Source organism: Acartia tonsa, chromosome 2 (genome assembly GCF_053477335.1).
Source record: "Acartia tonsa isolate MP-2025a chromosome 2, ASM5347733v1, whole genome shotgun sequence".
Taxonomy (NCBI): Eukaryota; Metazoa; Arthropoda; class Copepoda; order Calanoida; family Acartiidae; genus Acartia; species Acartia tonsa.
In genome coordinates, this window is record NC_137261.1 from 6,631,026 (window position 1) to 6,645,210 (window position 14,185).

The 14,185-nt window shown below is 29.7% G+C and overlaps 1 protein-coding gene across 1 annotated transcript in view; it reads right to left on the reverse strand.

Annotated features, from left to right (window-relative positions):
- Window positions 1–966: 966 nt before the first annotated feature.
- Window positions 967–14,185, reverse strand: part of LOC145335337 (uncharacterized) — a 50,117-nt gene continuing 36,898 nt past the window's right edge. The window contains exons 10-11 of the mRNA XM_080181075.1: window positions 12,376–12,544; window positions 967–4,600 (exon numbers count right to left, since the gene is read on the reverse strand). Of these exons, the coding sequence (XP_080037201.1) occupies window positions 4,044–4,600; window positions 12,376–12,544 (726 nt within the window). The 3' untranslated portion in view covers window positions 967–4,043. The remainder of the gene's footprint in view (window positions 4,601–12,375; window positions 12,545–14,185) is intronic.

The following is a 14,185-nucleotide window of genomic DNA, read 5'->3' on the forward strand; positions in this document are numbered from 1 at the left end:
CCCAGGGCCAGCATCCATTGACTCATTAATCAAAGATTGAAATAAAATTCCAAAAACTACCTGGGATTTATTTGAAGCTTCCCTTAATTGGAGAACTTAATTGGTTCAATAGTCATCGAAATCTTGTGCTTCAGAAAATATAATCTTACTACTTTTTATTATAGTACATCTGCTCTAAAAGTCTCTTTATCCGTTTGTCCATCAATCTTTTTATGCCTTGTAACTTATCTTTATGTAAGTAAGTTAAATAATAAAATTTAAATAGAATGCTAAGTAAGTTTTAACATAATGATTTTTTTATTTAAGATTTTTTAAAAAAGATTAATTAAGAAGCTTTGTAAGTTAAATTTAACACATTAAGGTTTTGGGATAACAGATTAGAGGTTTAGGACTGAAACCAAAACTAATTTAATAGCTTGGAATTAAAGAGCAATGTCAGTTTGGTTATTTCATTTAATCAAGCGCAAGGGATATTTATACACTATTTTTGTCAATATATGTTGGTAAAAATATTTAATTAAGTGCAAAGTGAAATTTTGAATTATATGAGTTTGTTGTACCTAAAAAACGTTTTTTTTCTACTAGCATCTACTACTTCGCATACATTAATTCTTGTAATTTTAATTAATCAATAATTAACAAAGAAAGTTTTAATTATGTATATATTTGTATAAATGAAAATAATCTTATTATTCATAGTGTAAAATTCATTTTCTTATGATTAGTTTACATTATAATAATGTCGAGTAAAGTTATGTAAAAATTACATAATTTTCATAACGGTCAAATTGAAAAGTTCACAATCGAAAAAAAAATATCAAGATTTTGGTAAGATTAGGATTTCTTGCTTTAGATGAAAAATAAAGACTTGTGATATGAAGTTATATTCTAGAATGACTTATATTTTGCAAATTAGAAATAAAATTTAATTCAAATTTGTTTGAATGAAATAAACAAATAATATAAACAATATAAATAATAATTTTTAAATCTAATATTTTGTACTTTTGAAATAGTCAATGAAATCCTAACCCCTCAAAATCTTCTTTTTTTCTTCTATGTATGATTTAGATCATTTAAAGACAAAGCACCTCTTATCAAACAATTTATAATACATTTTTATTATTAGAAGATTTTAAATGACAGATTTTCAAATAATTTTTGTTTGTGCTTTTCAGAGTAAATTTGTGCAGTAATATAAAGAAGAAAATAGGTGTAAATATGATAATAGCAAGTGATATCAAGCAACAAGAATTTAGCTCAACAGTTTTATTTAGTAATTAAATCTAAATAAAATTAAAAGACATTTTAATAAATTTATCCTAGACTTTAAATAAAATAGCATCTTGTTTTACATATTTTTTTTTATAAAATAAATTATATATCAACAATAACATTAAAATGTTTTTAAAAATCACGCCTTGTCTTATATACTTGGTAGGTAATTCAATTCCAATAAATTCGTTAACTAATGTAGAAAAATTAACATTATTATTCTCTGACTAATATTTTTATATTGTATATCATATCCGTTTGAGATATTAAAGAATTATTTAAACGTTTTAAAATCTGCTAAAATTCAAGGTAGTGCAGAGCATTGTTTTTAACTCAAAACCTATAGAAATATCATCTACATAAGCTCATTTAGCAAAACAGATGAACCAAAGTATATACGTTTTTTAATTCAATTTTGTAGCTTTTTAAAGGAAAACTCTAATATTTCAAAATATATGTAAAAAGAATTTACTCAGCGATTGAAAAAAAAACGGCGAGAAATTTTATTTTTATAAGTAAATAATTGCTTTCTTTTTTTTTGCTGTATTTTCAAAACATTAAAAAAGATAAAATGTCATGGTTGAGCTGAGTTATGAAATGCTTTACAATCCCTTTAATAAAATGTAAGGTTTTTTAATATAAATATTGAATATTTTCAAGAATCAATCTTTAAAAATGGAATTGGACCATTAAACAAAAGATTTAATGAGTTTTACCATTTAGACCAGTTAAATAGAAATGTTTTTTTTGTAACACATTTTTAAAAAATTCAGGCATTGTTTGCTTTTGTTAGATCAAGACTTTATTTCTTTTTTAAAAATGTATTTAAAATATACATAATGGCTAATTGGTTATAGATATAAAAATCTTTCACTCGAAAGGTCCCTTTTTGGTACATAAACAACAGCTTTGAAAAGTAAAATATGTTTTAATTGAATTTTTGGTATATATTAGTAACTATTTTTAACAATATGCATTTTGTGCTTTGTTTATCACTGTTTTACATTGTTAAGGAACAAATTATTGACTGATAATACGCCATGCATATCTGCTATAGTCAAAAATTCTCCAAAAGATATTGATCGAATCAAATCATTAAATATGGAAAAAAATAGAATAATTAATTGCCTGATGTTGTTTGCATTGTTTTGTTAAACTAAGAAATCAAGTATATTATCAGTCAACTTTTGCAAAAAAGAAATGTTAGAAAGAATTACATGAGCTAGATGGTGTGTGAAAAGTAATACTGGAAAACTAAGTTCATTTTTCAATCTTAATAATAATTTTAAAATTAATTTTTCTGACAGTGTGTTTGATAGACTTTTCATTCTATTTATAATGTAGGTAGAAAAAGTTATAGTTTAGATCAAATATGCTACCATGATTTAAGCCCTCCAAAAACCCATTTTACCGTTATCCACTTTTTAAATAATTTTAGTAAACGTCAACCATATGACTTGTCTTAGAAATTTGTCATGGCTGATTTATTACTGGCTGTTTTCAGAGCTAATTAATTACAATAAGAATTTACACTACAGGAGAATTTTTTAAAAATTTACTGAAAAATTCCTAGTATAGATTATTTATTTGAAAAGAGGTTTTCTAGAATACTATTTATTAAATTTATATTTATTTTGAATATACTACAATTTAAAAAAGAAGAATCTTATTTTAAAGAGACACCTATGCATATTTTCAAAACTATAATCTTAAAAGTATTACCTAAATATATGAATATAAGTAATAGTTTTATCAAGCTGCCTGTCCTTGCAGTAATAGAAAGATCAATACGCAAAAAAGCAATCTCAACAATAATTTTGTTTTAAAATTAGTTTTAAGAATGAAAAAAGAACTTTAGTTAATGACAAGATATTATAGAATATAGATGGTATAGAATAATAAATGTTTAACAATAAAATTTAAATAAATTTTAGCAAAGAATTATAATAAATACCTTGCAAGTCAGAAAAATAGATTTGATATGATTTTTAAAAACCTTTTTTTCTACAATAAAATTGATAAAATTTACAGATAGTAAATCAACAATCGAGTGAATTATGTAAAATAATTATTCATCAATAACGTTCTAATAAAATTATATGAATTGCAATTTTTTCTTGTGATATTCAATGAAAATATATAAATTTTTCATTGGAAGTAAAAGCATCACTAAAAGATTTTGCAAAAATAATTGTATTAGCTTTTAAATCAACACCTAATGCTTTTTATTCTTTTAGCTTCAATCTTTAACATGTAATACACTTTAATGTCCAAAATTTAATCTTTTAAAAACAGAAATAATACAAAACCAAACAACCCCTTTATTTTGTATTTTTAGACTTAACACTTTTTTAATCTTTAATTTGCAACCTTAAAATTTTTAAAAAAATATAAGGATTTGTTTGCTATTTAAAAACTGATTTGTATACTTTATGATGTAGATTTTTCATAAAATTTGTAATTATATATTTTGTTGTGTGAAAAAGTGTATGTAGTGCTAGAGGCTAAAATAAGAATATTTATGTATGCATGTTGTATAAGCTTTGGCGTTTAATCACTCTCATTAATAATAACTTTGTTCTAGTTTATATTATATTATACAAATCTTTGTATAATATATTTATATATCATTTTATATGTAATAGTTGTATGGAACACTTTTTGGAAGAACAGTCACTTTGTTGTTCACTAGTGCAGTTGTAATTGATCTAATTTTAATTATTTCTTATTTCAATTTTATGTTACAACCCAATCAAATTATACTTTGACTAGCTGGGTAATCTAGTTGAATAATCTTTTCTTTGCTCTATACAATATTGGCAACGATGAAAGTAGACAACAGCTAACAATAACGTGAGAATAGCGGGCCGGGATGACGCGGTCCAAAGTCCGACGCCGCCAGAATTTAATGTCACTAGATTCCAGAACCAGTTTGACTGTATGGCGGGCGCCTCAATTTGCCGCAGGGTCAGGCTTTTGTTGAGTAGGCGCAGCCCGCCCGACGCCGCTGTGCTGTACCCGCTATCACAGTAGGCCGTGCTCCCGCCACCAACACCGCCCGTCCACTCCCGCAACAGCGGCAAGCAAACGGTGGCGTTCAGGTCCACATAGCCGCCGGCCGGTGGGTCGGCTGTGCCGTCGGCTCCGCCGCCTTCAGCTGATGACCCAACGGTCAACTGGACAGGTTGAGCGCAACACTGGGGAGGGGGGGAGGAGGAGGGGAGTGAGGCAGGATGTTGTTGCTGGTTGCTGGGGTCAGACTCAGTCCCGCTACTACTGCTCTGGTGCACAGGATTCACGAAGCTGCTGTTTATCACTATAGGGTCTGAAAATAAGAATGATTGATTAACAAGTCAAAAATATTAGCGTTATTGTCTTGTAAGACTAAGTAAGAGTAGTGAAATTTGTTGGGGTGGGGGAGGGGAAAATAGTTCCGAAACTTCTAACTCATAAATATTTAAGACTAACAAGGTCATGAATTCTAATGAAGGTAATTATTTTTAAAAATTTGCATCACTTCTATCTGGGTTAAAATATTTTATTGAATGCAATATACAAATCTGAACGTTAAAGTTAATTCTTAAAAAATTGTCTTTAAGATAAAAATTGTGTAAAAAGCTAACTCTTTGACCACACGTATGTCCATTAGAGGTCTTCAGGATCGGTTCATGTCGAAGAAAAGAAACCTGACAACTACATGTTTAAGTTAATGAAAAAATAATATCCACATCAAAATGTAAGTTGCTCTCACAAAGTACCTTTACCTGTAAAAATGGAAGAAATGAGTTATAAGTTTTAATAAACTTTAATATTTAGGGATCAGGTTTCTGTACTTTAACATGGCCCAACCCTGATGTCCTCTGATGTATATACATATATATATATATATAAGTATATAATCTAATTTTCCATAATTCAATTTACTTCAGATCAATCTTTTTACTCGGACTCTTCTGGGGAAGCAAGGATAGGGCATGTTAGCAAAAAAATTATCTTTCTTCTAAAGAAACATTAAATGACTGAAGGTTAATCAACTTTTTTTTGTATATATCTATTCAAAATATGAAAGAATGATAAATTTAATGAAAGTTAATCAAATGCTTTGGTGATATCAAGGTGTCTTTAATTCAATGTATTCTTGATATATAAAATGTATAATGTATCTTTTTGTAATTCCATAAAAAATATACAGCAACATTTATTGCAAAGATTTATTTATTAACTATGACCGAAATTTATCTTTTATTAACTTATCCTTGCTTCAATATAATTTTTTGATAAAACTGAAGAAATAAGATTTAATAAACATATCCCCATGATTTTCAGACATATTGATAAACAAACTTTACTACACTTTACTTTATCTTTTTTTATGCAGAATACTTAATAAGAACATACATGACATATTATAGGCATGATACTCTTAGCATATTGTGTCATTCGTCCTTCAAAAAACATCTCAAAATCAAATTTGAAATAAATTCTTTATGTCAACTTTTTGAAATTCAAATCCTTATATAAAAGTAACAGGATACTTGTCTGTCTGTACATTAGAATCTAGAAAACCGCTGGACTTACATTAAGCTTTTCATCCACCCTCTAAAGAAAATCTCCCCTTTTTTCTTTTTAAAAGCGAAGCTTTTCTATAATTAGGGTCGGTCCGTACGTCCGTCCGTCCGTACGTCCGTCCGAGATAGTTAGCTTTTATTCATTAATTTAGGCATGTTAAAATTGTCCTATCGATTTCAAACTTTGCATGGTGAATCCTGTAGTAGTTAGGTGCGACTTAGAAAGCGTAGCAACTCTATAATCGTTACCAGAATGTCCGTACGTCCATTTTAAACATGTTGATTTTTGTACTTTTTAATAACAATTTTTTATGTGATAAAATTATCCGATCGATCTGATTTTTTTATTACTAATTCCTATTACAATAAGGTACAATATTATGAGCGAAGCATCTCTATAATCAAGTATTAAAAATGTCAGTATGTCTTTGAACAGAATTCTATATTTAAGAAGTTTTGCAACAAATTTACGTATAATTTTGTCAAACCTTTTATTTTCATATTTTGTATATTCAGTTCTGACACTCAACAAAAGTTAATGTTCGTCTGTCATATCGTTTCAGAGCTTCGCTTTTATGGATGTTGTCATCTTTGTTTAAACTAAAGTTTGATGAAGGTCGAATCCACCCCATTCCTCTCAAGAGGTGTATAAGTAAGTGTATAATATAGTATGATTTTTGTTTGCTTTGTGATCTTGGCTATAACTTTGTGCGCTTAGGAGATTCAATTTTGTTAGTAATGCATCTTTTCATATATTGCAATAAATTGATCATTTTTAATCCAGAAAAATGATCATGTAGTTTTTTGACAGATTCTAAACATTTCTATGATTTATTTTCAAATACATTTGTAAAAAAAGTGTTACATTTCGTTGAAAATTTGTATTTTTTGACCAAAATTTCATACTTACATAATCTGTAAATTTGTTTATTTATTTAGAGGGTTAAAATACAGTATATATGTTCAACAATAGCGTAGATCTTACACGAAATTAAATGATTATCTGCAACGACTGCATAACAACCAGCTCATGCCGTATTAGCTGAAAGCAGACAAAAATACAACGTATTTGTTATACATCTACTTCTAGTCTCTCTTATTTTATTTTGCTAAAGGAAAAACTAGTAAGCAATTTGGTAAGATAATAAAAACTTGGATTAACTTTTGTATACCTAAACTGTACAGTAGAGTGTAAAAAAAACACGGACTTTTTATATTTTCTTGTCCTGTCTATTTACTAGCTAGCGGGACTGCATTTGGTACAACCAGCAAAAGTAAAATAGATGTGTTTTAGCCAATTTATTCAAAAATGTATGGATGGTAAAAAACAACTGCTCTCTCTCTGTACATCATGTCATAAATACGATGCTGTGAGTATTGGTGCAAAAAATATGACGTAACAAAAAAAATTAGCCAATGAGAGGCCACTATAAATTTCACCATTGGTCAATAACGGCCTCTCATTGGCTAATTTTTTTTGTTACGTCATATTTTTTGCACTAATACTCACAGCATCCATAAATACAACCAATGATGCTATGTTAACATCCTTATAATAGATTAAGAAATGACGAAGCCCATTTTGTTCCGAATTTGTATCAGTTTTGAAAAGTGCGACTCCAGTTACGTCATATTTTTCTTTCCCGAAAAAGGGAAGGTGGGAAGAAAATCTCTTGAAAAGGGATGGGGAAAACCCCCTTTTCTCTCATCTCTTTTTTCTTCCCCCCTTCCCTTTTTTTTCTTTTCCCCTTCCCTTTTTCGGGAAAGAAAAATATGACGTAACTGGAGTCGCACTTTTCAAAAGTGATACAAATTCGGAACAAAATGGGCTTCGTCTTAAGAAATAAAAAAAAAAATTATTGTCATAATAAGTTTATCAAATCCTATTATTTGAAGGGTTTTGGTCTGAAGCTAATGATCTCATTGTCTACTGATTTGGTTCTCTATTTTAGATATGATTCACAAAAGTCCTGTGAGATTTTTAGGCTTTTTCAATTTCAGATTTTCGTCTTGGGATGGTTATAAGTATTTTTCTAGACGCACTCTGTTACTTTCGAATACCGATCCCCTTGATGCTAGAGGCTTAACCGCAGGAAGAAAAAATACCATTATAAGATTAATATTTGTTTGGGTTACCAATGTTTATTGTTTAACTACAGCGCACATTAATCTAACTACTTCAAATAATTTTGAAACCCTCTAACATACAAAAATTATTAAAGAACCAAACGTGATATTTGTAAATTGTTATTTTAGGTATTACATTGTATTAAAAAGGGTGCTTGGAAAGGGAAATTCTATCTTAAAGCATGGCTCGGTAGCCAAGCTTTTAGGTTTTAAAGATGTTTTCTCTTTTTGGTCCGTCTTGAGGCTTATCAGGTGGCCTATATCAAGACTTGGTTAAGCATTGGGATTGAATGCGGCTAACAGCCTAATGTTTTGGTTTTATTCAGTATACTGAATAATATTTGGTAGGTATTGTCAATAAATAACTCATTTGAGTTATGACAGTATTTACATACACTAGTTGTGTAGGACACATTACAAACTTTCCCGATTTTGTATTACTCTTGAGGAACATGATTCCAGTTACGTCATATTTTTCTTTCCCGAAAAAGGGAAGGGAGGAAGAAAATCTCTTCAAAAGAGATGGGGAAAACCCCCTTTTCTCTCATCTATTTTTTCTTCCCCCCTTCCCTTTTTTTTCTTCCCCCCTTCTCTTTTTCGGGAAAGAAAAATATGACGTAACTGGAATCATGTTCCTCAAAAGTAATACAAAATCGGGAAAGTTTGTAATGTGTCGTTGTGTAGCGTATATAGAAAAGCAGCTAAAAAGAATCATAAATCATCAATCTGTATAGGTTAATCTCAGACTTGCAAGTTGAAAATGTTTGTAATAAAATAAAAAAAAATATATAATTTGGTTTTTTTTTATGCTAAATTTATTACCATTTAAATATATTGTTTTAAGTCTGTCCGTTATTAAATGATTTCTGAGGATATATATATATCAAAGTTACACGGATTACATACATATAATTAAATGAAGTCAGGGACAAATCAAGACTGTTGTATAGATTAACTAGCGGCTGTGCCCCTAGCATCAAGGGGCTCTGTGTTGGTTGGGGTAAGAGAGGGCAGAAAAAAATAGCATAAAACATCCAAAGAATTAAATCTAAAATTGAAATAGCCTAAAACTATCCCAGGACCTATGTGAAGCTTCCCTAAAATGGAGAACTTTTACTAATTTATATGGTAAGATTAAGTATTTAGAATATTTTTTTGAAATTAGTTTGTCTGTGCGTTTTAAATAAGTTAGTTTGTAGGGATGTGTGCATTTTTTTGATAAGTAATATAAGCCTATAAAGCTTCTTTTTAACGTAAAATATCTGAAGTTTTACGTCGACTACAATAGCAGCTGCGCTTCTAATGAAAGTTGACTCAAGGATGGAGAGGACAACGGAATTAAACCTTAACCCTTTCCCACTTCAAAACGTATATTCCAGCTTATAAGAAGATAATTAGGTAGAAAATTTATTTGTTGTCTCTAGATCCGTGAAGTTAAATACATCGTGTGCCAAGGTTATGTTAAACAGCCTCATCAAATCTCAGCAACCCTTTCCTTTCTCACAATTTAGAATTCATCACACAATTAAGCAAAAACTAAATAATAGCAATGTAAATGAATTTTTTTAAATTTGTTTTTTAAACAGAAATTACAAATATAAAAGAAGTAGAAAGGATCCCATGCGCATGTATCTTATGTTATATATATATACTGCTAGCTGCTGCACCCCCTAGCATTTAAGGACTCTGTGTTCGAAGGGAAAGGGAAGGACAGGAAAAATAGCCTAATACCACCTAATCTATGAATAAAATAGTCTTAAAACCATCATGGGACTGAATTGGGGATTCACTGAATTTTAGTAGTCATTAAAAACTTAAGCTATAGACATACAACCTTGCTACTTTTTTTTATAATAACATACATAGGATAAGAAGTACAGTGTCTAACTGATTGTCCGTCTTATTGTTATTTGGAACTTTAAAACTATGAGCCCAAAAGTATATTTCAGAATAAGGTGAATCCCATAAGAATTGCAATGATAAACCAATTAATTAGAGAATGGGGTACCTACTACCTTCCTCAGGGGTAATGCCATGGATGCCTTTGCCGAAGCTAATCACCTTTCAGTTTGGCTTATGACACACTTTGTTATATTCTTGCAAATTTTATGCACTTGAATATTTTAGATGTTTTGTTGACACACTACTAAAGTGGGTACTGATGGTGGGAGGGATAGGTTAATGGTGCTTAAATTCAACTATTTTGCTTGCCAAATAAACTACCGGCTGAAAAATTCAGTATTTAACCCACTACAACCTGGGGTATGATTTTTTTCCTGCGTTGTCTTATCCCTGCGTCCCTGGGGGTACTGATCCCGCCTGGAAGCTAATCTAATTGGAGCCTCTCATTTACTAAATCAAAATTAGTTGTTCTCAACATACAAATATCAACAACACTATGTCTATATCCCCACATCATATTTCAGGATAAATTGTGAGACATGCATTTTTAGGAAGTTGCGTGTTTGTCAAAAATGCAAATTGCAACCTATTATTAAAACCTTCCAAAAAAGTAATAATTAGTAAAAATGTCTCTGAATGAAACACCAAAACCAACCATTACCCCATTTTTTCAAATTTTATAAAAACAAACATGTTTTCAGCACCTAAAGCTAGCTAACCCTAAGAAGTACACCGCGCAGGACTTATTTATGAACCTTACTTAACCCACCTAACATCTGAAAAATAAAAACACGTTTTTATTTCAAAAAGTTGGTTTCTGTGCTCTACTAGGCACTTTGAGGGAAAGCACCGATTTGGATCTGTTAATCACCATGAAAGTAGAAATATCGCATAACCCTAATTTCTTTTTTTGTGGCAATAGTATTTTTTGCCTGATATTGGCAATTATTGCCAAGTATGGCAATAAAACTACAATACATTAACAATACATTCTGCAAAATTGCTCAATATTTTATTTAACTTTGTATTAGGATTAAAAAGTTAAAAGCAAAAAGGTTTTAGTTTTACCTTAAACGGCTTTAAAAGAAATAGAGAAAAGCAGGTAAAGAAGGTGTATCAACTATTTTTTTTATAGCTAGCCGGTTCTTTTAGTAAGTAGTAGATGTAAAATTTTTCATAGAATTCAGATATGCAATCGGTTTTTTTGTAGACCTCTTATTTTTTAAGTAATTTAAGTTTAAAAAAAAAAAATTAAGTCGATTTTAAGGTACTAAAATGCAACAAAAAAAGAAAGAAAATGGTCATTATGAACAAAAATAGTAAGATCTTTAATTTGACACCTTACTTTTTCAATTCTGTCAGGTAATTATTGAAAAAATCGATTTTTTTAAACCCACGAGAATAAAAACTTTGAACTTACTTTTATTATTTCACAGGTAAAAAAATATGGGTTCATATATACCTTTAGAATCAGAAAAATATTACGAATCCATTGTAAGCAAAATTGAAAAAAAAAGTTTACAATATAGTATATAAACTACAATAAAAGGAATTATATGAAAATATCATATTATATTGTACAGGCAACGTCTTAATTCTTGAATTGAGTATAAAAATGGGAAGGGGGTAAAGAGGGGGTAAAAAGGGGGTAAAAAAGGGAAGACGATAGTGTTGCCTGAACAAAAAATATAATTGGCCAATTGTTTATTTTTTTATTTTTTTACTTTTTTTCAATTTTGCTTACAATGGATTCGTAATATTTTTCTGATTCTAAAGGTATATATGAACCCATGTTTTTTATGTCTGTTTGAGAAAATATTTAGGTCTAAAGTTTTTATTAAACCGAGGTTAAAAAAATAGATTTTTTCAATAATTACTCAACAGAATTTTAAAAGTAAGGTGTCAAATTAAAGATCTTACTATTTTTGTTCTTACTGGCCATTTTCTTCTTTTATTTTGTTGCATTTTAGTACCTTAAAACCGACTTAATTATTTTTTTTAAAAACTTAAATTACTTAAAAAATAAGAGGTCTACAAAAAAACCGATTGCATATCTGAATTCTATGAAAAATTTTACATCTACTACTTGCTAAAAGAACCGGCTAGCTATAAAAAAAAAAAGTTGATACACCTTCTTTGCCTCTAAAATACAGCAAGGAGGTAGTAGGTGATAACCTTTCAACAAAATGATTAGAGAAATAAAAATATTTTTTTGCATAATCCTCCTCCCTTCCTACTGAATGAACGAATTGAACAATAAATGAAGTCTATATTAACAAGCTAAATTGACGACAAATTTTTGAACACAGTAATAGTGTCTGACTGATTATGACGTAACAAAAAAAAATTAGCCAATGAGTGGCCGTTATTTACCAATTGTAAAATTTATAGTGGCCTCTCATTGGCTAATTTTTTTTGTTACGTCATAATCAGTCAGACACTATTACTGTGTTCCAAATTTTTCCATGTCTATAAATTTACGTATATCCTATACCCTTTTTACCTTCACATATGAAAGTCGGGTCTCCGCCTGCGGTACTGGCGTCCTCCATAATTATGTTGAATGGACAGTGTTCCTGGACTCGGCTGCACAGACTGGAGCAGGGTAGGATCCTATGCCCGCCTAGCCACAGCGGCCACATACTCATACACATCCAGTCAATATACCACTTCTGAAATATAAAAAAAACATTCATCTTAGTTTTTACATTGATTTAATTATTGTATAAAAGTAACAGGATGTCTGTCTGTGTGTAGCTTAAGATCTCACTAATCGCTAAATCGATACGGTTTTTCTTTACAGAAAAGCTTCTTATAATTCCAGAGAAGGTCTATAGTTATTTTTACTCCCACCCTATCTAAAGAAATCACTCCTAAAAAAAGATATCCTAATAAAAAATAAATTTTTTACTTTTTCTTTTTAAAAATAAAATTCAAAGTGGAGGTTCGACTTACCCCAGTCTCACTTTCCCTCAAGGGCCCCTTTAGTGATTCTAATGAACAAATAAATTAGCTATAATCTATCCAAATATTTCTTTAAAAATTCTGAATAATAGCTTAATGTCAATGATTAAATTTTAATCAATACAAATCTAACTAATCTAAAAAAACGGAGATACTTTACTTTTTGCGACAGAAATTCAAAATAAAATGCTGTTCAAGTAAGAAAAAACCTATAAGTTATGATAAAGTTTTCTTCTGACTCATAAAACACCTTTCTCGTATTCATTCGAATCCGGTGGATAGGAACCGATTCTCATCCATACGAAAAAACTGTGTCTAGCATCGTATTATATCCAGCTTTCTACGAATATAAAAATGTACAATCAAAAAATTAAAACCAGTTTTTTAGTAGGTGCCTTCGGCACCTCGAGGCAAAAAAAATAGTTTTAATCTTATAATTGTACATTCTATATCCGCGGAAAGCCGTTTATAATACGATGCGAGAAATAACAATTATATAACAAATAGAAATAATTAAAGTACAAAAATTTAAACCAAATTTAAATTGTTTTGATTTAACAATATCATATAGGAAAATGTAAATTAGAAAAGTCAAAATAACCACCCACCAACCTAACTGAAATCTTTCTCAGTCCAACCCTGTTAACAAATCAAGTTAGTTTGGTTTCCTGTTTTGACATTAAATAACTTTTAATAAACAAGACAGCTCTTATGAAGCTTATACCAACAACGAAATTAATTCGAAAAAAAACAACGAAACCTATACGTGTTTTCAGCTGTCGTTGGGGGGGGGGGGACATATCAAAGAATTGAGGACCTTTGATCTGCCCACTAAAACTCATTTTATATTTATTTCGCTTATTGGATACACCTTATTTCTGGCATTTATGTAATTTTGATGGTAAAGGTTCGTCTGTTTTTGCATGCCTAATATTAAGAAAAATGAAATATCAGTAAGCAACTTTTAATGCATTGGCCAGTATGAATGAATCTAATACACATAGGTAAAAGGGGGTGCTGCCACTTTTACCACTAGCAAAAGTACAGCCACTGTGTTTTTGACAAAAAAGTTGTAAAAGTGGTAAAAGTAGTGTATCACACTGTAAACAAAGGTAGAGGGAGAGTCTTACACCAGAAATTGTTTGCATGTTTATTTTTATTTTGTACCTCAAAATCACACAAAAAAACTACCATTCGAAATCTTGGGTACATCCTCATAATTAAAAAAAACTCATTCGATGCAGATTGTCTTTCAATGAATCAACTGTAAAGTAATTTTTTAATGTTGATTTTTCTGAAGCTATATCAATAAAATTGACAGGGCATGTTTTTGACTCTCTATCAGTTTT